Raw genomic sequence first — 26,002 nt, 5'->3', positions numbered from 1 at the left:
CTTTATCCCATTTTGACAAACAGATGTAAGTGTTGTGTGGCACCCAAGTGATTTTTTTTAACTGTTGCTAAGACAAGTACTAGAGATCTGAAGCTACAGAATGAGATACGTAGAACTGGCTGATGTGGTAAATTACCTAATGACAGCGGCAGTATTTCACACAACAAATCAGATACCCTACCTTTTTTGCCAGGTAATAAATTGTGTTAAGCAGAAGGAATGAAAATTGAGGCTATTCATTATCTATCAAGAGACACCCGACAGGATAGCCTTTGGTTTGCCGGCTGAAAATGATCCTGCACTGACAAGTGTCAGGCTGAGGTGCTGGTGAATCACTATAGATCTTGCTTCGCTGCAAGCATGGTCAAGTCAAACTCTGTTCAGAGTCAGCTGAGAAACAAGTCCTAAATGTAGCTTCCTGCTGCTTCTACGTTCATTCCTGAACCGCATGCAAGTCCTTTAAACATTTAGTGAGATTTCTCATTTCCCCTTGTCTTCACACTTCCTGTGATCAGATACCCAGCCTACAACTTTGGCTATCCTCCTTTTCACAGCTGCCTGGAAAGGGAGGCAGAACGTACCGGAGTGGTTTAAATAAGAAACAGGGGGCTGTATGGAGCCAGCACTGCTCAAACATACGTATTCTAGGAGTTACCTTCACTGTTTGGGATGGAATTATGTTACCTCAAACTAACAAAAGTACCGAGGCTTTGCAAAAAAAGACCCTTTTTAAAAAAAAACAAATTAAAAAAATTGCCACTGCTGCAGGATGCTGTGGTGAGGATAGACAGATAGGTGGTGAGCAGCAGGCAGATGGTCAAGGCCAGACAGCCACTTCAACGTGCACAACTGGCGATGGCTGAGCATGAACTTCTCTCGGCCATCAGAGTCATAAGTGCCATCGTTCGCACCCCAGCGCGTCCTCTGCGAGGGAAGATGCAAAGTCACAGTGCAAGGGGAGCGTGCCCAGACAGGGCAGAGACAGTACCTGCACAGTACCTTTGAGGGCCGGTGGGGTGAAGACGCTCTGCTTCCTCTGCTTGGGAGAGCCGCTCTGGGACTGGGGAGGGACAAAACAGAGAGAGAGGCTGTCAGAGACGGGGAGAGGTTCCTGCCCGTGACAGCTCTGGGTCTTGCCCCGCAGCTGCCTTCAGAGGGTATGCACGCCAATCTGAAAAGTTGCTAAGAAAACTGCGTTGTATAAATCTGGTGCCAGCTCCCGGGCTTCCGTGGAAAAACTAAGATTAGATTAAAAAAATAAGTGTTTAATGGACAACCCTTATGGCTCCCAGGCAAAACAGACCAATGCTACTGAAAGTTACCCTTCACTCTAACAAAATATGGTTAAGCATAAAATTAAGGTACCTCGTGCTTTTAACAGTCTATGTAACCAATTCTTACAAGGCAAAAAAATGTTAACACATATTAAAATAGCTGCAAGGTTTACATTGTCCAATATTCTAATTAAATACAATGTAACGAATGATTATATGTGTACCTATATGTACCTATATGTACAGGTAAGATAGGACTGAAATTATTAATGTATACATTTTTATATAAATAAATGGAAGATCCCTCCCCCTGTACTTTTTCAATGTGTTCTATTACTCCTAAAACAATAATTTCAGCAACCAATCACTCAGCCTTTAAGTGGGCCTGATTTAAGTGATATATTTAGACACATTTAAAGTTTTTATTGCCACAAAATCACCAATATGCACAAAAGATTAATTATTCCAAAATAATGGTAGTAAAATTACACATAGAGTAACCGTAGTATAATCATACCACTGTATAGTTAGCAAAACCTAACTGGAATATATTCCAGTGCTAAAGCAGAGCAACTGTTGCAAAATGAAAGCAGTTAAGTTAGTGTCTGTATTAAACCAACTTGAAATATGTCCATATACAAAGGATAATAAAACTACATAAGGTCACACACACAGCGAGCTTTTGAAGACATAAGCACCATATCACATTCCTAAGGAAAAGGTTAAAAAACAGCTGTGTGTAGGCAAACTTTACTTTTTCTCATCTAATCAACTTCTAGTTGTATTTGGTCATAACAATGTTGCCTTTTCCCAAATATTTGCTAAAAGTGCCCCTTTCCCTGAGTACTTTGACAGGTATAGCCTGTGAATTTTAATCAGATCTGCTTCTTCAGGGAACATTTGAGGCAGCTCTTAAGAAAACCATTTTCACACAAGTATGGCCAATCCTATTGCCTTACCTTATCGTGATGGATGGGATGACAACACTTTTAAATAAAATATTGTCTTCATTTGAAAGAGAAAGCTATTTATAAACACTGCGGGATACATTGTTGATCCTCGCCCCAGTAAATCTTTATAAGTCTGTATTTGAGTCCAAATTTGAACCAATCAATACCTCCTACTGCTATTTAAAGCGCTGCCTGCTTCCCTGAGCAATGGCTGAAGGAGAAAGCGATCAGGGAGCGGCAGGAGCTGCGGAAGGGGAGGTTAGAAAACGAGACCAGAGGAGCCGACTTTTAAACTCTTGTGCAAACACCACCAGTGCGCTGCCTGCCGGGGGCTTGGCAAAGGGTGGGAAGAGGGGAGAGGCGCTTGCAATGCTTTTGTAGACCAGCAGTGATCCGCAGACCCGAAGCAATGCTGGGTGGGGCGACCTGCCAGGGTCGCCTTGGGCCGGGTTCGCTAGGATTTGCCAGGGCATGGCAGCAAGGCAGAGGGGAGATTTCCCTTTCCCAGTTCCCTGCTACAGGGAAGAGGGAAGGCCGGCAGAGCTGGGATGCAACACAGCTTTACACAGCCCCGGTTTGAAAGCGATGGTCCTTAGAAGGCTGCGCTACTGGCAACGCCGTGATAATGTAAAATAAAACGTTAACCAGCCTGGTTCAGTGAGTTTTAAAGGGGTTTTAACAATCGACCTATTTTAACAATAAATATGTTTAAAAAAAAAAAATTCACTTACCTCTGCCTGTGAGATGTTTGTTCTCTTCTCGTCTTTTTCTAGAGGAAAAGATACGGGAAGAGAAAAGTTAGTACGAAAGCATTTCTCAGGGCTAACCCTTGCGACTCTGCCCCGAACCCTACAGCACTGTTCTAAATAAGAACCTACCCTTCTCATTTTCAGCTTTTCCTTCTCTTTTGTCTCTCTCAGAAAACCAGAGGCCCTCATCAGCACTTAGACATAAGCACTACCTCCAAAGCACTTAAATCCCACTTTTTGCCTGCGGATTGACAGCAGGCGCTGGAGTGCCCTTTGCAGCAGGTCCTTCGGCCGGCTTGCAGCCGGGCCCCTGTGCTCACCGGTGCCCGTCGGGCTACCTGGCTGCTCTGCCCAGGGACCGAGCGTGCTTTCTTCTGTGGCCAAAAGAGGCTTGGTTTGCCAAAAGAGGCTTGGTTTCCAAACGGCGTGCAGCAAACTGACACAGGGCTCTGCCGGGCTCAAAAAATAGGAAGAACCTCACCTCAGTTAAGTTATTAACATACCAATGCTGGTACTGAAGAGCGCCTAACAGCAGTATGTAAAATTAGCAAACCAAAGCTTAACAAAGACCAAGCTTTCATTTTAAAAGCTTCATGACATTACTGGACTGAAATTTTTCATAGAACTGCTTGCTTTTGCTGCCTTAGTTTGATTTGGACTATAGGCATGGCAGAAACGGCCAATACTAATTAAAATAAACATCTCTGAGAACCTGTCTGAACAACTAAGTAAAATTGCATGAAGCAGATGAGGGCTAAGGATTTTCCTAACCATTGCACTTAACCAGTTTTTCATGAGATTGAATTATTTTTCTGCTGTTGTCTTGATGTGGTTAATGGCCACAAATTGTCTGTCTGATGATGATGATGATTTCCCAAATGTTTGACAAAGATAATGTAGGACCTTTGACGCACAGTAGTTTGGAGCTCTAAAATAAAATGCCATTAAAACCAGAGACATCAATCTCCTGCTGTATCAACGCCCCTTCTAAAATTTTCCACTTGCACATATCACTGTGCAATTTCCACTGAGGTGTGGCAGATCTGTAAATGTAGGTCTGAGGGAGGAATTAGGTCTAGGCAATATCCCTTTATCTAACTTATCCTCTAGGTACTGGCTGCTTGTGGTGTGCTGTGTGTGAGGGGATGACCCCATCCAGGCAGACGGATTGCGTCTTCTCTCGTATTCTTTACCATTGTACCTGTGCATCTTGCAAACATTAATTGACTTAGTGGGTATTTTCAATGTATGTATATCCCGTTACCTTTATACGAAAGGCATTCAAATGACTCATACCCGAGGTTAAAAAGTGTAGCTGAAAACAGTGCTGATTACTGAAGCATGGTCCCCCAGATACAGAATTAGACAGGACAATCAGGAGGCCAGTTCCTGTCATTGACATTTGTATTAACTTTAGTAAGGTGACTAATCTCTTCCTTGACTTCCTTACCTGTAGATAAGTATAGCAGTGCCTGTTTAAGTATAGCAGTGTCTATTCACCTTTGTAAAGCACTTTGGGCTATGAAGTTAGGCTGGATAAACAGGTGACTATTCACGTGCTTGTAATCTTTCTTACTAGTTGTATACCAGACACTGACTTCAATGATTCAACATTGGATTTTATTTTTTTTTTAGCTGAGGAACCTGTATTTTGTTTGGAGGCTGAAATTTGAATAAATCGGGAACTTTCAGCAGAAAACAATGAAAAGTAAGTTATATCGCCTTTCTTCCTGAAACTCTAAACTTGCCCAGATTAAAAATATGTTTTGCAAAACCAAGCTGAGGCTTGCAAAAGGAACAAAACCTGCAATCAGCAGCTTTGTCAGGTTTCAGGTCTTGTTCCTAAGGACACGCACAGCTCCAACCCTGGACTTGCATGTTTGGTGTTCTTAGTGGGGTGACATTAAACCTACCAGAACTGGAAGGTTTCCAGCCTTTCCTTTCACCCAGCAGCCCTTATATGAGAGGCAACTTTGGGAACAAGTACTGGTCCTGTATGGAGTTAGAGAAATCATTCATATCCACAGGGCAATTAGTGCCAATGAATAGCAGCAGACAACGTGGAAATTTAAGAATGGCTTAAATCACACAAAATCACACAAACAAACACTTTTTCAAATCCAGCAAACAGAGAACAGAAATTAACCTAAAGGAGCAAAAGAGACAAACCTGAGGCAGCAGACATGAAGTGTTTCAAGTGCATTGTGAGATGAAGGGAAAGGTAGAGCTGGCTGGAGATGCATTTTGGTCAATGGCACATTTTGACATGCATTTATTTTTGAGGACAGAAAAAACATTGCAAACTTATTTTTGACAGGAATTTTCATGGAGAAGACTCAATGGACAGTATAGATTCTTAAGGGGAGGTGACAAGGAGTGGGAATGAGGGAGGCTGAGATCCCTGAGTGCCATAGACTGAGGCAGAGTAGAAAATAAACAAAAGCTCTTTCTGTAGAGGATGAAGAAAAGATGAAAGGCAAGGAGACACAGAAGGAAGATAGAACTGCTAGTGTGTAGTTGAGGTAGTAATGAGAGACAGGGACAGTGGGGTTGTAACAGAAGTAAAAGGGGGAATTCAGTGGTGACAGAGAGCAGAGCTGGAGTGCAGTGTGGGCTGGAGCTCAGTCAAGAGCTGCCTGAGGAAATACTTAGAGCCATCTTGGTCTAACTGAAGGATTACATTAGTAATTGTGTGAACATTCTTCCTTGGACAAATAGTGTTTTCCAGTGTAGGTGGAAAAGCAGTCTTTGAAAGCAGTCTAAATAAATTAATGAAAGCATATTCTTATAACAGTCTTACTAAGAAAGTGTCCTTGTGAGAGTCAATGCGTGTAGGAATCGATGCTCTCACTACAACAGGTCAGTTCTGGCATGAAGAGATTGCACATAGAAGATCTCTGTGACAGCAGAATTTATGATGAGAATGGAAGGTACAAGGTAACAAAGAACATCTTCAGTTAGCTACTGCAAATCAGACATATCTACCTATGGAAGTCAAACAAGGCACGCATTTCCCACCCTTACATCCCTCTCAAATCCATTGACAATTATAAGCTGAATTTCTTTACTGAACTCTTTGAGCATAAATTCCTCTTGAGAAGGGTCAGGAAATAATCTGAAACTAAATCACAAACATCAGACTGTGATATTACTTGATTCACAGGAAAGAATGAAATCCCTGGGTTCTCAGCATCCTTTAGTTCCCATTGAATACTGCTCAGTCAGGATTCTGCTCACAAAAAAAAAAAAATCATAGTAATACAGAATGAGAAATTTCCTTATCATGTTTATAACTAGGCAATTATATAATGAAGAATGTGAATTCAAGTGATCAGCTATTTCTCTCTTATATGAAACAAAACCCAAGCTCTCTGTAGATACCTTCTCCCTACAGGTTTGCTTTCTTTTTAGGGCCAGGAGGGAAGGAGACTCTTTAATGATGCTCCATTTTCCTCCCTCACAGGCCATAACATCGCTCACAGAACACAGTACAGCTGTACTATATTCCAAATCTCAACATATGGCTTTTTTCCACTTTAACTTATTCTTGGCTGCTCTAATTAGCTAACAGGAATCTAATTATTCAAGTCATTTCTTTACAGTTTTTGTGGTTTTGTTTTAAAGGGGTATAATAGAAATCATATGAAAAGTTGAGAACAGATTTGTACATACCCAAATTACTGGAAAGTCAAGGTAGGTAAAAATAAGATTGGAGCTTTGTTTAGAGGTTTTCTACACTTGTGCTGAGGAAAGAGCAGTGGGAGGCTTTCCCCTGTGCTGAGTCAATGACATCAGAGGCCAGCATGGCCCTTACCTCATGCAGACCAGAGTAGCACCTGGCAAAATAAATAGGGCTTCAGGCTTTAGTCAGTCTCCTCAGGAAGAGAAATGGTCCATGTTCATCAATGAAAGGTTCAGTCTAAAGGATATTTCTGTCAGTCCAGATATGTACACAGACTTTCCGAAATGAAGCCTCATTTCTTTAAGGAGACACACTTCTGAAAGTCCACCTACCTGCAGAGAACCCATTTCAGCGTTAGAGCTCTAAGCTTTGGTCTCTACCCAGGGCAAAACCTCACCCACTTGCAAGGAAACCTGAAATATGCTGAGATATGGAGGAAGGAACACCAAGAGATTTGTCTCCCACGCGCTATTGTTAGCGTAACTCTTTTGAATGTTTCTCAGCACAGCCACCCAGCCAAGTTGACATAATAAGCGGAGCTACCCCAAAGGTGTCGTTATGTGAGGTCAGAAACGAGCCAGGTGGAAGGAGGCTGGCTATAGCCAGGGTAACAACCGCTTGACATCGCTGATCGCTCTTCCTGTGAATCTCCACTGTTGTGCAAATGGCCTGACTATGCTGGGGGAGGACTTACGGTCTTTTTAGAGTAAGATCAAAATTCATCTGCCTCTCTTCTCCCACTGGATAATGTTAATGCACTTGGAGCAGCTATGCAGGGCAAGAGGTGACCTAGTTTAAAAGACTTGGCCTCTGATATCACCCATGCGCTCTGCAGTGGAGTCATCCAGCAAAGGCTTATCTCATCCAGCTAAGTACCCTGCTTGCTTTCCCCTTGGCAAGAGCAAATAAAAGCCTTTTCTGTAGGGTTTCAGTCAGGCACTGGAGGAACAGAACAGGTCAGAGAGGCCAGCTTTTATGCAAGAGAAACTCATTAAGAGGCTGGTATAATTGTTGGAGAAAGCTCCATGTAGGGAGTTTGGAATTTTCCTTGGGAAAACAAAGCTGAGAAGTTTCAGCTAAAAATCACAGGGGGCTGATAGGACTTTGGAGTTGGTTAGTTTTTGTCATAGCGTTCACATTTTCCCTTAAAAATAATAAACACAATACTCTTTAGTTGCTCAGATAGTGGAAATAGCCCATGAGCCACATGCTTAGAACAGGTTTTAGTTAAAGAATGGTTTAAACAAGAATGATTTGAATCTGAAAGAAATGAGCCTGAAGAGAGACTTTAAGAACACAATGTCATGGTCAGTCTGGAGCCTTCTGGAGCCATCCTGCCCCCACCCCTGTATAAACAGTGCCACTGGAGAGGGCAAAGTAAGTGAACAGGAGCACGGATACGGCCTTTCACATGCAAACTTTAGTGCAGGACACCCCAAGCTAGAGACAGAAATGAGATGATGCTACTGCTATGAAATGGTTCAGCCTGTTTAATTTCATTACATTAGTTTTGATGAAATGTTGCCATGGCCAGACAATACTATGACCGTGAGCAAAACTTTCTCTCAAAACATGTGAAAGAAATGAACTGATTGCTGACTTCTGATCAATATGATCAATGATGACATACAGTTGGAAAAGGAAAATAATTTTCCTCGCTCTGGCGCCAGCTCTGGCTTCACTTAGCCATCTCCTGTGATGAAGAGGAGGGTGGCTCTCTCCTCCTGCTGCGGGGTCAGGGGATGCTTGTGTGCTCAGGCAGTGGGCAGCAGAGCTCTGCTCCCAGTCTTGCTTGCTACGTGCTAATTGTGCAACAAGGCAGATCACCTGTTTCAAAACCTTACATTTAAATGGATGACCCACGTAATTTTAGAAGCTAGGAAAAGAAACAGATAATTTTCCAAATAATTCTTCATTCTCCAGCCACTTAGTGGCAGGCAAACGTGACATTTTCTTGAAAATTTCGTTTCAGTCATTTCACATTTCAATTTCTTCACCAGTAAAATAAGGACATTTTTAAATCTACCAGCTTGCTTCACTGGTTTTTGACCATCACTGTTTGTATTTGCCATTGGTATTTATAAAACAAGCTCATTGAAATCCGATTCAGAAATTGGTTGACATAATGCCATTTTGCTTTTTCTGCTATCAAACCTACTTTTCCTTTCCTCCAGAAGACAAAGTAAGATCAAAAAATACTTCATGCTGTGCTTTTGCCAGAGTTCTAACTACACATTGCCATATCAGCTAGCATCTCATGGCTTTTTGCGAAACCACTGGAAAAAAGTCCAAAAAGGCAAACATAGAAAATGCTTATGTAGTTAATTGTTTGACTTCTGCTTGCTGTTTTTTATTTGCCTGTATCTATCAATGAAAACTTGACTGCTGCTATAGATGTAATTACATTTAATGACGAAAAAACATCCTGGTAAGCCCTCCTGGCATGAGTGTATGTTTCTGAAAATCTTGACATTGCAAAAGCACCTTTTTAAACTCCAGTACCCCAGCTGCTGCAGTAAGTGTACCTGGAGGGTCTGCTCCCCTCCTCAGTCAAGGGCTGACAAAAGAGTGTGTACATTGCGGTTCTGCTGCCTCTCACACACTAATCGGCATCTAAATTACTGCCTGGCCCTTCAGGGAACACTAGTAACAAGATTTGTATAGGAAATATTAATAAAAACATAGGGGAGAGAGGAATTCGCTATACACACAAGCATTTGCATGCTTATTCTTTCAGGCATTTGCAGTTAAGGTTTGTAGCATGGGAAAGGTCCCGCGTTACCCTGACAGCACCGTCATCAAGAGACCTCTCATCACTCAGAGGTGATCATAAGGTAGCTTTTCCAACTAGCTCCTGACTGTAACCAGCCCTACACAGTTCACCAAAATGCAACAGGCCAGATGAGTCAGCTATTTGGACATTTAACATTTTCTTTCCAGGTAAATTAGCCCATTTATATTTACATAGCTCTGTATTTCCCACCTTCAATATTCAAGTAGCCATTACTAGTACTGAGAGTAGGGGCAGCAATCTCCTTTGTTAGACCAAATCCTTCCTAATGGTGCTCAAAGTCAACCTCAAAATGAAAAGAACTATCATTTTTTTCCTCCCAACACACACAAAAGCATCTGATCCAAACAGCATTTATATCTCTCAACATCATACAGACAGTATCCAAGGTCCCACTTTCAACCGCACAGCCATAAGAATATGAAATAAAACCACCTTTCATAAATTACATAGATCAAAAATTCTTTAAAACATACATTCTGAGATCATAATCTGGTTTGGAAGAAACTGGAGACATTACAAACCTCAAATGTGAATCTAAATGTACTTGTTTATACCACACGAATCTCAGAAGGGAATTATAGTGCCTGATTCACCACCTTGTTATTCCAGTTTCATGCCAGACTCATGGAAATCAGTCTAGTTTTACTGGTATTAAACTAGAATGTAACAGTAATGAATCAAGTCTGCAGCCTTACCACAGAGCAGGCATGAATTATTACAACAAGCACAAAAAATCATCCCTCTCTTAGGCATTTTGTTTTCAACTTTTCATTCTCCCTCCCTATGATACCTGTTAAAAATAAATATAAAACAAATTCTAAATAAGTCCCATAAATTAAATATAGCTTCTCAAAATATACATTAGAAGAGAATTAAAATATAATTCTTTATTTTCTCCTTTCTTACTAATAAGGACTGAGCTGTTCTGTCTGCTGCCTTGGAGTTACACTCCTGCCTGACTCTGTGGTCTTCCAGCTGCTGCCAGCTATGCAAGGCTCTTCCTGACACTGTCCTGGCTTTGAATGACAGAAGGCAAAAAAGGCGTCGTGGAAAAACATGTCATGAAAAAAATCCTTCCATGCTGAAGTTTCTTTTCCTCATAGCACAAGAGTCCCTGTTCTGTAGCCCTGCTCCATGAGAGGGTCAGGTGAGCGAGGAACGTGAAGCAGACCTTCCAGACATGAAGTCCCTCATCCATCATATGGGGACAATTACGGACTTGGCAGCTCTTCCCAGAGAAAGTAATCAACCCAGGGAGAAATAAGCTTGAAATAAACATTCTGTTTGGATAACTAGTGTAAAGATTGACTTTAAATCACAGTATAAACAATGCTAGGCTTGAAGTTGCTTTCTTCTAGTTGCTTTCTAAATAGCACAAACTCCTCTTTTCTGAAGGAAACCGAGATGGCTTTCAAAGAAAACTGACTAAATATGAGGAACTAGGTCGAGGTAAGTAAAAGCCTTTTCTTTCTTTTGATCTCTCATATGGACATTTTCTGGACCCAATATAAATCTCTTACTAGATTACCAGGAATGACTAAGAGATAAACTTTTCATATAACTTGCAGCTGACCAGTGTGGACTCATGGCATCAGAGCTGGGAGAAACCTCTGGCAATAACTTCACCTGGCCTGAAACCTGACAGTGAAAGAAAAGACCTGTGCAAAGGAAATAGGAAGGCAGTGCAGATAAAGACGGCTTTTGAGAGGTTAGAGGAGGGCCAGAGTTGTTGAGTGACTGCCAGAAAATACTCAGAGAAACAGATTCAAAGAGCAGAAATGTGCCTCTGAACTGAATATGCCCAAGCAAAACATATTGCCAGACTACTAAATATTTGCAAATAATGGCTACTGTTTTACCAAATGTTATCAAAGCCCTTACACAAAAACTTCCAAAATAACTTGCAATTACTTTGTCCATTGACTCAAACAGTCCTAACAATATATGTTTGTGAAAAGACTTAACACGTTCATTAAATATTTTCAAATGCAGAAGGAAGCTAAGTACCTTGAGAAGACAGTTACCCAGAGTTGTGAATTCACCAGTAATACTAAATAGTATTAGTAATGTATTACTTCCCAGCTGCTTGCTTGCTTGATGTTCGTTCTATGTTCAAAAGACATACTGAAGAGGCTGAAGATCTAAATACAACTGAGGCAAAGATCATGAAGAAAAATCCATGGTCACCAGAAATATAATACTAGCTGATCCCCTGGTATACATTTAAACCATTTCCTAATAGCTTCATATGCAGGAACCAATTGTGGTGGAAAATGGCGCTGAATTGACCCACTGATTGCACTCTGTGTATCGCAGTTACAGCTGCAACAGCCATCACTGCGAGCAGTTCCTTTCTCAGTTGTGAGCTCTACGAGTATTCTAAGTTTTAAAATAAAAACCAGCAGCAGCAGCAGCCAAAACTAAAAAAGTCAAATATTTCTTAGCATGCTACAATTCATAAAGCCATGTAAAAAAAAAAAAAAAATCTTAGCTGAACAGTTGTGTATTATACATTCTGGAAAGTGACATTTGCCAGGGGAGAAGAAAACAAACACAAAACAATAAAACTCTTCCTTAGCCAGTGATTATTATTGCTGCCTTTGCAGTTTCCTTCCTTTTGGAATAATACCTCAAGGATTTCAGTAAGAACGTGTTGTAAAGCTAGTCCTGGCCAACTGCTCACGGCTTGCTTGTGGTTAGAATACACATGCATAAAGCTCCTCACATACTTGTATCATCCCATGCATGAATCAAGTGAGCTACTAATAATAGCAATTCTTGGGGTTTACAAGCCTTTTTACAAAAAGAAGATGCGGTGTGTTCTTTTTCTTTGTAAAGAAAAAGAACTTTGTAAATTCACTGTTTGGTTTTCTAAGCTTTCAAAGAGTCAGCAAAACGAGGTTCCATAATCTCAGTCTCACCATGAGCATGACTCAGTGGGATGGAAAAGAGCAGGCAATCAATTGTTAATTCAAACTAAGTCAGCCACGATTTCTAAAGGCATTTTTCAGAATTTCTACTAACCTCACTACATACCAGAGACAGGGGGGATCCTGGGGTTTGTTTTATACATCTCCATCTGTACTGTCACAATCAGAAACACCTTGCTGTCATTCCTATGGAACGAGCTGTCCCGCACCCTCCTACGGGATACGCTGTACCCGTTAAAGCCTAAGTCACACACTAGCATCAGCATTTTAAGAGGCTTGAAAACACATTTCTAAACAATTACAGCCCTGCTGTCTACTCACTCTATTTAAAAAAAGATAGTAAAAACCTAATGTTGATCTGGATCAAAAAAACTTCCAGTTCACAATACTTTAAAGGGAAATTTTTTTTTTCTCCCCTGCTCCCCCAATCACTTTTTAGTTCATCACTACAATTCCGCTTCAAAGAGAGAAGGTTATAGAATTGCACTAAGTAATACAAACACATTGCATTCAGACCAGCTGGTTAAATTACTCCCTGATTCCGTAGCTGTCCTGCAGATTCTAATATAACAGAGAGAAGGTGGAGCAAGTGTTGCAGCTACACGGCGGCTGATCCCAGTGATACTACTGTTTGGTGGTGGTCAAAGAAAGAGCAGGAAAGGTTCATCCAGAACTTCTTTGCTTTCTACCACTGTCCGAGCGCAGCTATGGCAGGGAACTTCAGAAAGACTTGGAGGGAATACTGTCACCACAAGTCTTTCTCTTTTCTCAGTGCTGACATGTTGAGGCTGTGGGATGTCGGGGTACCAGGATAAGCAGTACTGTGGGACGCAATAGAGCTCACTGCTTTACTGAACTTCCCACCTGCCTCGCTCAAGCTCGTGTCCTGCCTGGCGCGACTCTTCTCTGCTTGTCTTGTCAGAATGAAGGACATGGCCTCTGGTGAAAGACACTGCCTTTAAAATGCACATTCATCTACTTAGCACTGCTAACTCTGTAAGTGCGGTTTGGTTCCGCAGGATGAGTAACACCAAGACATTAATTCTCTGTGGTACGTCTGCATCCCAGGGAAAACACAGACAAAAAGAGAGCATGTAACTGTGCTTCATTCCACTACTATCTCAATCCCCCAGTAAAGCCATTTGAAAAAAATATTAGAAGCGATGATTTTAAATACAGACACATGAACAGGGTTTTGAGGGGGAGAAGGGGAAAACATATCCCCTTCCAACAGACACACAGTTTAATTCTACCCTAGAACTGCTTTGATTACTGTGAAAAGAGACTTGGCTGGTCCAGCTGATCTCATTTCCACCAGCTGGTGACACAGACAGCTCAGACTCACAGGAAAGCAACGCTAAGCTCTACACCTCCCTGCATTCTCTCTGACTTTCCGCAGGCCAGCCTTGTGTAGTTGGCAAAAACTTTCATGGTCGACAGCTTCATTTTGTTTAGAGTCTCTGCTAGCTTTCAGTCCAGATTCATTAAATTCCCACTTCCAGTGTATATTGAAGTGAAGCTTTAATTTCAGTTACTCCATATGAAGAGTTAAATTTTGCCTCTGAAAGCTCAATAAATGAGGCTATCTTGATTGATGCTTTAAGTGCAACCCCTTCCCAATATTCTGAGCATAATAAGGTTAGTGCTGAAAGCTGGATTCTTTCTCATCTCTCTGCATTATCTATTTATTCCACACACGTCACCATGGTAAATGAGTGCTGCATTAAGTACTAAATACTAGAGGTCAGATAACCCTGTGTTGTGTTTTTTTCTGCTCAGCAAGGCTGAAATATTTATTAATGGATTTTAGTTTATTACCTGATGTAAAAAAAAAAAAAAAAATCAGTATTATCACATTATTGAAGTATAAATCAAACACAATCTCAAACCAAACTAATTTGACATTCTTGTTAATACAGTTTGTCATACAATGTTTAAACGGATTTAATTTCAAGTTGTCTCTAAAATTTTTTACCATTTAAAAAAAAAAAACCTCAAATCCAGAATGTTTTCTCCAGGCTAAACTAGACCTATTTGCATCCAAATTTCTCCTTTTTTTTTTTTTTTTGAAGGCCGCAAACCCCCAAAGTTGTATACTCATGTAGCTGTATGAAATATAGCTTAAGCACTTTGACTATAAGAAGCAGTTAATTACGCCTAGGCATTTTTTACATAGAAAAACTCACCATCTATTCAGAATTCTCACCAAAACAAACTCTATGAGTTGTGTAAGTATTTGGCACAGTGCAAATCTGTTAGAATTCCTCTAGCAAAATATTAAGCCTTGTGAATGCAATAAAGTTAGAAGCTGTCCAACTGACTTCCTCGCCAGGTTAGGTAGTTGTGCACACCGCTATTCTCTACCCAAGGCACACCTCTTTGTTATGTTGATATGCATGAAGCCGATAAGAAAGGTAAACAGTCTGAAATCTTATCAGTCCTGACGCTGAATAATCAAGCAGCTGGAGATCTGTAACATGAAGCCATATATATTAAAAATTATTTGCAAATAATCTCCTGGGGTGGAAGGTGGCTGTTTCTATGGTGCTTTTGTATAAGGAATGAGGAAAACAGATGAAGAGTACAAGGTTCAATACTAAAAATACCTCCTTCACTTTCAGATAGTTCCATGGATGTTGACTCTTCCAACACCAAACCAACAGGAGGCAGGGAGCAGGAAGAACAAGTAATGTCACGGTACACATTAGGGGCTTAGCTGCACTGATAAATAAAAAAGTACATCAGTTCACCCATTGGGGATTTAAGACTGGAACAAGAGAAACGGATAAATGCAATTCCACCCAAATTGGGAGAAAATAAACTTCTTTATTTTTTGGCGTCATGGCCTCTCAGCTGCAACACTTCTCCAATCTAAGCCAGATTATTGTGAATATCCAACCTCTATTTCCAGTCTGCAGGTCTGGGTCAGACTTTCCCACAGGCCAGAGCTTTCTCAGGTGGTATTTGCATCCCACACTCCCCCTTGTCACAGAGGGAGGACAGGCTTTGGTAAATGAGAGGGACTGCTTGTCTTGTTTTGACTAAATGTACTCACTTCAGCCAGCTAGACCACAGTCAGTAGAAGCAACCAAGCTCATACAGGGTATGTGTGATGTGAAATGTACCTATGCAATCATTAAACACTGGAAATGAAGGAAGCATGGATAAAAATAAACATGTAAAATGAGGTTCTCCTTGTTAAAGCATTACTTACTGACTAAAGAGCATCCAGACTCTACTTGGGCACTATATGAAATAGTACCTGTTTCCTACTGTTTCAGACTATGTGTTTTACACAATGACTAAAATGTTCCCAGGGAATGTTTCTCTCTGTGAACTAGTATGTTCATGACCTCAAAGAACAGCAAAAATGCATCTGGCTGCTTTGGTAATAACCTTCAGTTTAGGCACAGCAGTGCACGGTGCATCCCAACCAACTCTTCTGGCAGGCGATGACAGTGACATATAAAATCCTAAAATCCTCACCCTCTCATGAAAACGGAGCATTTTCATGAAAGGCGCTAAGGAAAGCTTTTCCTTTTTTTTTTTTTTTTTTTTTTTTTTTTTTTTTTTTTTTTAAATTCATTGCTTCTGTTCGGAACCTGTGAGCTGTCATTTCTGGACTGCAATAAAAACAGCTCAAGCACAATTTCCTGACTTTTTTCCTCTTTTCTTTTTTTTTTTTTTTTTTTTTTTTAAGTCCCTGAACTTTTCTTTTTATTTTCATGGGTCAGATCATGGAGACTTTACTCACACTGCGAGGAAGTGTTCCTCCTGTGTGAGGAACTTATGCTGTGGCTTTGTGGCTTGTCGCAGGGGCTTCTGTGAGCCTGAACTGCAGAGTAAATTCAAAGTAACCCACATGAAAGAACGTCCAAGCATAGCATACACGGGTAAGAAAAAGGGATGTAGCTTGCCACCAAATGTTTGCAGTCACACATCAGCCTGCAAACAGCAGAATATTTTCAAGCATAGACATTTTGATCTCTGTTCTGGAATCCCTATCACCTGTCAGGTCTTATGCAGTGTTTGTTTTATATATTTCATTGTTTCACTGTGTCAGATAGTCCTTTCCAGTCCTTTTCTAGGCCTAAAGAACACGAAGGTCCTCACTGCCCTGACCAACAGTGTCTGATCTCTGAGCACCCTGGTGCCATTGGTAACGTACACGGAGCTGTACCCGACCTGTGGTGGGAGGGGACACAAAGCTTTTTCATTGCTTTTTGCAATACCTCCATGAACTCTTAGACTGCAATAAAAACAGACAGCACACTTAAACAGTATCCACGTTTATCATATAGAAAGGCCAAGTAGTTTGGCCAAAAAGAAAATACAGTTAATGACAGTTTTTATTAATGTACTGCATTTCTGAATGCTTTACCACCACATTAGAAGCCTAAATTTGCAATTGAAAACAGCTGCTATTTGGCTTACTCACTTTCTATTTCCTGAACCAAAGCAAGCAGTATGTCCTACCAGAATCTCAAGCTTTTGAAAAACATATCAGTTTCCATGAACAGTGAGACCAAGAGCTCTCTGCTGCTTCAGGTTTCAGTGAGGCTTTTGCGTGAGAAAGTATACCAGGCAGAAGCAGCTGCCTCCTACCTAGGAGGTCTTTTCTGATCCCAGTTTATTTTGTCTTGGGAGAAAAAAAAAGTGACCATTAGATTTAAAACAAGCACATTAATTCATCTAGAAGCGTAATCTAACAAATATTAGTCACAAACATCAATGTTGGGTAGAGCTTATTGCATTTACCCCTCAAGGATGTGGTGCTGGCATAGTTTGCGTCATCAGAAAAGTACATCTATATGTGGTAATGAGATTTATTGTGCGGGGAAAGTCTGCGAGTGTCTAGAACCAATTTAGCATGAAAAACCTAATCTACTTTGGCTTGTTGTGGGATTGCCACAGGTGTAAGGACAGTTTTTCCTCCTATCACCCATCTGGCTGTGTTGTTTGCTACCACACTAAATACTGAGGCTGCTCCTGAGGCATCTCACCAGACCTCTGGGGAAGTGGCAGTAAGCTGACAGGCATGAATCCCTCCCTGGACAACAGAAAATCAGCTGGGAACAAGACAGAAAAACTGCTAATGCTCAGAGACAAGGTGCAAGCAAGCTCCTTGCCTGGGGACAGGTACAGCTTGCTTATCTTCAAGTTATGATTTCCAGCCTTCAGAAAACTCAGATGTACTGACTTGTACTTGGCATATAAGTTTCATATTGCTTTTGCAGTGATAATAAATGATTAAGAAAGTGATTTCTGCCTTGAAATGAGATCTGCAAAATACAAAAAGGCAGCTCTGGAGAAGAGTTCTCAAAACACATTGCTATGTTTTTTTTATTTCCAAACACTGAGTAACATTAGAAGCAAGGAAGCCAAAACAGGCAACTGAGCGGAAAGGAGAGTTGGAAACAACAAATACATAGAAATCCAGAGGTTTATCCTAATGTTCACCCGTATTCTAATGCTTCAAGACCAAACACTTTGATACAAGTTGAACAGCCTTTGCCAGCCAGGCTCTCTCATGTTGCATTGGCTCTGTGACAAAGCCAGGCCGTACAGGAACGTTGGCATTGTTTTCTGATCCCAGGGAGCCCCAATGGCATTAAACCTGAGCTGTGGTCTGACGTGCTTTCCTCCCTCAACCATTACTTCTCTACATTGCCACCAGCTTTTTCTTGAGCTGTCACAGTATGATATTCTGCTAGTTTAGACTGGTCAGACTTTTATTTCGGATTATAAGAATTGATTTTCATTTATATTCTGCTATGCTTGGTACAGAGAGAAGAAGTTATGAGTACATTACGGCAGCACAGAAAAGGCTGCTTTCAAGGTATGGTGATTTTCAGTTTCTGTTGGCTCCAATATTGCGAGAGAAAGAGGAAGCAGGAGAGCTTTATCAATTTTTGGATTAAGCTCTTGTGCAGCTGAATAGTTAAGCATATGCTTATGTTCCTTTTTTAAAGTACAGACATGGAGGGACCATGGCCATAGCAGAATACGAGTGGGTTACCCCAGTGACCCATACAGGCATCCTGTACAGGACAAGATGCTGCACATTTTTGTAGTTCTGTCCGCTAGTATTTGGTTTTGCTTTCACAGATAGTAAAAAGGTCTTCTAATTTCAAATAAATATAAAACTGATCAGATATTATGAAGTCAAATATCAGATGCTTACAAAATATAACTCCATTGACAGCAACTAAAGCACTCTAGAGTTAAATAACTTCGTAACTTGAGTCTCAATTTTCTAGCGCTAGCTTCTCTGCTCAGATGTGACATAACCCATCACAGAACATTTTACAGAGCACTTACTTACAGAAAGAGTTAAGGGTTTTTTCATTGCTACGTTGCTTCACAAGCTCGTATTGGCCACTGCAATCATTGGTGCTGCTGCAATTCAAATTTCTCTTCTGTTGACTTTGATTGCAATTATATATGATACCAACCAGAGTGAACAGGAGAAAATGCACCTGTCAGTGATACTAAAGACTGGATACCAGCTCCTGCAGTCACACCTACCACCTGTCTTTAAATCATTTCGTGTGGTCTAGCCCTTACTGCCTCTTTGGAAGCAAGGAAGCCAAGCAGACTCTTCTTATAGTTTTTGAGTAGCTGTCATCAGTTTAAAATGACTTAGCCTTAGTAGATATTCCATCTTCACTTTATAGCACAATGGACCTGACCTAAATCAGTGAAGATAGGTTCTTGTCAAAGCTGTAGTAGACATCAGGGATGGATGAGAAGACTTAGAAGAAAGCACCTATTTTAGATCTTTGTAAGGCACAACTCAAACTGAATTTAATATAAAGTTCTGAAATGTCCAGACACATTTTACTGCCTCCTGGTTTCCAGATGGGTCCGCATCCAGAACACCAGAATACCACAAAAATGCTGCTTTTTTTCCTGCTGCAATCAGAAGCAGCTGCAACAGAAGGCTGTAGAAAAGTCTGATTCTTAGAAAATGCCTGTCTGTTTTTCAAAACAAAAGAAGTTTAGATAATTTGAGTAAACTTCGCAGGGGCATCCAAACATTTAGAATTGCATTAGGACATATATTTCAAACCCCTGGAAGCATATCGTTCACTAGCTGTTTGCTCCTAATGAGGGAATTGGAGTACTCCAGTGGGTAAAATTCAAGAGACAGGATTCTGGTCTAGTCCAGCTCTAATTTAATAGGTGGCTTTGACATTATCACTTAAATTCACTGCTGCCCAGTTTCCCCACTGACCTCGGGAATCATGCTTCTAAAGCAATTTGCTGGAGTTTCTAGTTCGCATCCTTACTATTATTAGTTATTCACTGTAAACATGTACAGTGGTGAATTTAACATTTTTGGAGACAAGTCATTATTCAGCATCCCACCAAATGCTGTTCAAAATCCAGTAAGAGACCAGCATTTGGGGCTTAATTGGCAAGGCGTCGAGAGCCCGAGGACTAGCTGACTCCTCTGAAAGTTGAAGGTATACAATAATTACAGAAACAGTACAGCACCTTGCAAGATCAAGCCCATAAGGAATTTTTTTTACTATTTATATTTCCATTGTAAAGCTATTGTCTGCCTTTCCAATTTGGCTTTGCAGTCCTTGTGTTCAGTGGGTTTACACAGCCACATGTGCACAACCCATTCAGAACACCTGCCCGTATCAAGCATATGATATGGAAATATGCACACGCATGCTCATGCATAAATCACATGGTGAGATGCAGGAAAATGAAGGTGCTTTTAAATTTTTTATTTTTATCTGACTTTATGGAAAATTAAAAAAAAAAAAAGAGACAAGTTTATAATGTCACCAAGAATATCTTCATTGATATTTAGTTCCCAGTATATAATAAGAGGGGATAATATCTAAATGAATAACTATAAGTGAAGAAGGTGAATATACAAGTTCTTGGGCTTATATGGAAGTTGACTGATACTTGCAGCAATCCTGACTCATATAAAAATGATTTATTTAAAGATTTATTATGACCGTTGCAGGAAAGGAGATAACAGACATGCACCACTGTTTACAGTAAAATTTCCTGTAAATTAAAAAGAGTTCTTATTTTCTGGTTTTGATTTGGTACTGTACCAAGTGTCTGTTTATAAAAGGAAATATGACGGTACAAAGTGTACAAAGAGAATTGCAAAAGGGATTAACCGCCAAGGTGAATTTGCTTTAAATTAAGTCCTAGCAACACAGACACTGCAGATCCCACTAAGGTAAGGGAAGTCGGTCTAAGGCAGACCTTTCATGCACCACTACTGAGAACTGAACTGCCCAAAATTCAGGCCAGAAAGCTACTCTCCAGACTGGGATTGGTGTTAGCCCCACAGCAAACTCATGGGTCACTCTCAGTGTCAAAAGAATATAACCTTAGCCGTATGTCACGCTTGAACCTCCTTAATCTGTGTGCTGTGCTGCAACGATCTCAACCGCAAGAGCAGGGCTCTCTACGTGCTTCTTTCTGCACCTTCTGAGGAACTTCAGCTACTGGTGATGCTAATCAGCAGTGGAGACCCTCAGCACAGTGGAGTAAGTGGAGAACCCAATAGAGCTAAGATGGTTTTGTTTTATTGAGGTGCCAGTACATACAGCAATGACTTCAGAGACTCATCAGTGAGAAAAAGCCTGAACTGCTTTTAAAAAAAGATTCAGGTGATGAAGAGAGAAGGCAGGAAAAAAGTGTTGCAGAGCTCTATGTAAAAGAAAATTTTGATATAAAGTAGGCAGTGTGTTTCAAAGGGTTTATGTCTTGAGGACATTTTCCTGCAATCCATTTGTGCTGAGCTTTTTTGCTTGTAATACTCCCTAAACAGCTTATTAAAGAGTCCTTCTGAAGTCGCATTTATGTGACAAAGTATGTTGCAACCTCAAATCGTTTCATCCCACAGAAAATCTTCTGGGAGGAGTCTTGGGTGACGGTAATGTATTCACCGTTGAAAAGGAATAATGAAAACAAACATCACAAAACATGTGAAAACTAGCAAACAACCTTCTTTGCAGAAGCAATTCACTTTGTTGAACTAGCCCTGGAGCCACCCTGGTATCTCTAGAGATCGGAAAATCAAGACTAGGACTTCATGGATCTCCAAAGTATCCACCCAGGGAAAGAAAAAGTTTGTGGATGGAAATGCTGGATCAGGGTCATATTCGCCTTGTACATATAACAAAAGATTTACATGGAAGATAAAATCCTGAAATTATTGACATATCTGGAGGCCAAGTTACATGTATTCATGGGGTTTACTCCAAACTGTTCAAAGATCCATTATTTGATATGTAGTGCTATGAAACTAATGTTGGATTTTTAAAACCATGTAGTTAATAAAACCAATTTGCAGACAATCCTGTGTATACAAGTTCAATGGTTTAGAAGGTATGTTGGCACTTACCTGGGGGCATGTGTTCATTCATGATGACAAGTGATGCTGGTGTAGGCCTTCTTTTCCTGATCTGTAACATGCATAAACCAAGGAGAGTCATTAGGGTCCACCAACTGCGCCACACCCAAAGCAAAGCAAAAAATCCATTTGGTGCACTCCTGAGTATAAACCAGGCAAAATTAAAAAAAGAAAATATATTTAAAGAACAGCAGCGCATCACTGTCTTACTGTCTGCTCGTCCGGTCTGACAGTAATCAGAGTCATGCTTCTGCTTGTTCATGGAAAGCAAAGGCATAGGGGAGAGCTTTCCAAGATACCTGTAGGATTTGCAATCACCTTGAATAAGTTTGTGGGCAAGTACTGTTGACATGTATCAGACATATCTTAAAATATTGACATTTAGCTTTTCTTCAGGAAAATGATCGCAGCATTTTGTGAGCTTGTGTGTACAAATAATACCTAGTACTGTCATAGCACTCACAAGTAACCGTTAATATTTTGTAAGTGCATTGAGAGTTGATATTGCATGTATGCCATCAATGAATTTATGATATTTCTAAACTGTGGCCAGAGGTGTTACTATTAAAGAACAACAATACTTAAGACTTTCGAAAGAATATTTTCAGAGAGTACTGTACCACAGATCTTTATATATCCATATATAATCCTGAATTGTATGCAATTCTTCTTATTCAGAGTTTATTTTGTTAAGTATTTTCGTTCCATTAACACTGGTTGAACTACATGACATTGGACTACGCTCCTAGTATGCACACATTTGCACTGGAAGCTTTGTGTTGCTTCACTAAAGCTTCCAGACTATTGATATTCTATTGAATTTAAGAGAGGGACTAAGACTATTTAATCTAGAAATCATTCTGACGCAAAACCTCAATGTCAGTGTGTTTGTTCTTTTTAGTTGCTGAGCCAACATCTGTATTTAGCTGGGTTCAAATTTTGCTTTCAGAGGTGTAAATGGAAAATTACATCATCAGGGTTAATGGGTTTATTCCAGATTAGCGTAACTGTAGCTGACAGCAGAATTTACTACTTTAATTTCATCATACACCCACAGTGAAACTGTATAGCACTTGGAATTAAACTCACAAGATAAAAAAAGGACTGCCCATAAATACTGGGCAGAATTTGGGCCACAGCATTTCAAAAGCCACGGGAATTCCAGGAAATCCTAACCCTATGGTTCTCACAGATTTCAGAAGAATATCAGAACACATCCTGCTTGAATGCATTGCAGGGCTGTTCCATGAGGTACAGACATCTCGCAGCTCAGAAGTACCTATGGACAAAATGAAGACCTGCACCAATTCTCCCCTGCACCCTTCTTGCATTTCTTCGTTCAGCGGTCACTCACAACTCATCATTTTCTGGCAAAGGCAACTGCCTTTGAAGAGACACGACATCAGAATATTCAGGAAACCAGATACCTGTCCTAAAGGTGCAAATAATTTTGAAGCTAATGGCACAGAACCGTCAAGGTTATAATATTCCCCTGGTATCATCTAAAACTAGACTTACAAAAATAGAAGCAAATGTCAAGAAGGACTTGCACTGACAGAAATATACTGGGTCACCTAATTACAATTTACCCAGCTTTTCTCATAAGATTCCCTGTGACCTTCTTTATGCGCAGCTACACATACCCCTACGCACTCACAGATATCTTTTCCTCCTTAGACATCTGTAATGCTATATATGTTATATGTATGTGTACATTTTGGGAGGGAGTCAAAACCCAAAAGAGTACACACGTAATTCCAACGCGGACATAAGTCAGGCATATTTCTACACGTATATCTTTTTCAAATATGTAAGACACTGTAACAATGACATAGAGAAGACCGTATAAAAAATATGAGAAATACAGGAGGGAACTGAAGTGAACAACCTGTGCAAAATGTAACTCACGTTTTCTCACGTTAAAATTAATGGTAAATAAGTTGTCTTCTGCACAATACTTCCATTAGGTACCTACTACCAGCTTCACATTTTGCTTTATATACAAACAATATACTTTAGTTGATTTGTTGAGAATGCGTATTCATGTGAAGTGTATGTATCAGGGCACAAGTCCAGTCACAGAAAAGGCACAACAAATATATATGGAATAAACCTACCCAAGGTAAAGAAGCTTTATTCTGGCTAGTGGCCATCTCCTCCTCCCTCTTTGGGTGTATCCAAACATCGCTATAACCATTTAATCTGTAGCGTTTAATCTATAGTTACACTAATATAAGCTAGAAAAGCATTTAGGCCGCAAGTACTGCCTGTTCTCACCCCACATTGTGACCCCATTCCTACCCCGTTCCCCCAAAACGCCAAAAAGAAACTCATCCTCCTTACCTGCTCAGCTGCCTCGGGATCTATTTGACTCTGAAACAGTGGGACAGCAAACTGTATTTTTTTAGGGCTGTTGGGCTCCATCGTGATGCCGAGGCGAGTCAGAGGAGAGAGGAGCCTGGGGCTTGAGACTCGGCCTGCGCCGCTCCGCGGGCGCCCTCCCTACAGCCGGGCTGGGGGCTCCCCGCCGGCAGCTGTAGCTCCCGACTCCGCACGGGGATCTGCCTTATTCCACATCCACGCAGCTGCCGCTGGCTCGGCTATTTTCTTTTTTTCCCCCCTCTCTTCTGCAGCCCTTCAGGTCCTCTCAGCACACAGCTGAAAGGAACAATAAGCTAATTGTGTACCAGTTCACTGCTGCGTGTGCCAAGCATTCACTCAGGGGCTAATTGAAAATGCAATACGAGCACTGCGCGGCCTGGCGCCCTGGGACTTGGAAAAGAGGATCTCTCCGCCGTACATTACTAGCTGGCTGCTCAGAAGTGCAATGCAAGCTCCCTCTGAGCATTGCTGATGGGCTCTTAATTATTGATGAACACAAATCAGGAAGTTTTCAGATTTTGGGGGTGGAGGTAGCAGAGCGGGTGGATGCAGTAATTCCGCCTCAGTTGCGGCGTGCCAGAGCCGCTCTCCTCGGCTCACATATCAGACAACTGCCTTTGCTCTTTCAAATCCTTCTCTAAGCCTCTTCCAGGCAGATTTTTGATGACGATGCCACACAGATGCCTACGCTTTCATGAAGCTTACTGGCTGTGCTAAGTGGGTTTGCGCCTTAGGCTGGGTTGGCAGATTTCGATTCCTCATCCAAATCAAAGCCACTGTGCACCACAGCGGTTTCCAGCTGCCAGCTAGTAGACGGCGATTTTCCCCCGTTAGATTTACTGTGATGGTTCAGGTGGCATTAAGTTAGAATTGTAGAACCAAGTAGAAGAGTCCCACCTGGAGGGGACTTCTGGAGATACCTGGTCCCACCTGCTGCTGGAAACAGGGCCCAAGATCAGGTTATCCTGGGCCCTCTCAGCCCGAGCCCTGCATATTTTCAGTGCTAAGCTGAAATGCTCGGTTTCATTTACACAGCACATGAGAGAGACGCACAGAATAGCGACGTTATACGATCAGTTTTAAGCTTCCACTCTTCGTATGAAGAGGAACCACAATTTGCTTTATAGACTTCCGCAGACAATTAGAGCCAGCGCGCAACTGCAGCAGTTCTGCTGGTACAACTGGGAGTCTACGACACCGAGTCAGAGAGGCACACGCTGCTCTCACTAAGGACAGTTAGAGAGGGGTTGTCAGGACAGTCTAACGAACCACCTTCACAAGTCCCTCATGAACAGACATGCCATTAACTTCAGTGACAGCTTCAGACGTAGAGGATATACACAGGAATGTGGCTTTTCTCTGCTAAATCTTCGTACTTGAAAGAAAATAATTTTTGTTTTCTCAGTCTCAGATAACGTGAGAAAAATGTTTTCCAGCTGCTTTGCTATTATATATATTTAAAAATAGTACCTTTCAAATATCAGGTTTCTCTAGGAAAAAACTGTTTGCCATAAAATATCTATCATAGCTGTCTGTGAAACTTCAGGTATTAAATTATGCTACGATTACAGGGTATGGTACCGTATTACAGGAGCTGTAATTCTCATTACAAAGGTTTAAAATTTCTTACATTAATGATAAAGTCAGTTGAAAAAACACATTCAGATAATGAAAAAATATTAAAACATTAAATGCTCAAAGGGTTATAGAGGCGTGTTTCAGCTCTAGATTGCTGGGCATTGCCGTCTAAAGGAATCGTGCCTCAAAGTTATTGCTAGTCATAGTATCTGAGAAAAAAGTTCAACGGTCATAGGAAGAAACAAACCGACAAAAGCACTTCTTGG

The 26,002-nt window shown here is 40.9% G+C and overlaps 1 protein-coding gene across 1 annotated transcript; it reads right to left on the bottom strand.

The window, feature by feature from the left end:
* Positions 1-988: 988 nt before the first annotated feature.
* On the bottom strand, positions 989-24,200 carry PPP1R1C (protein phosphatase 1, regulatory (inhibitor) subunit 1C; the record flags this gene model as incomplete). Its single annotated transcript, XM_010282916.1, has 4 exons — positions 24,120-24,200; positions 21,768-21,828; positions 2,956-2,993; positions 989-1,060 (listed from the first exon to the last, which is right to left on the bottom strand). Coding segments are annotated over exons 1-4 (252 nt in total), but the record flags the coding sequence as incomplete, so codon positions are not given.
* Between the last annotated feature and the right edge of the window lie 1,802 nt (positions 24,201-26,002).

The sequence above is a fragment of the Phaethon lepturus genome, unplaced genomic scaffold, assembly GCF_000687285.1.
Source record: "Phaethon lepturus isolate BGI_N335 unplaced genomic scaffold, ASM68728v1 scaffold24392, whole genome shotgun sequence".
Taxonomy (NCBI): domain Eukaryota; kingdom Metazoa; phylum Chordata; class Aves; order Phaethontiformes; family Phaethontidae; genus Phaethon; species Phaethon lepturus.
Note: the sequence above shows the minus strand (reverse complement) of the source record. Positions and strands in the feature narration are given on the sequence as shown.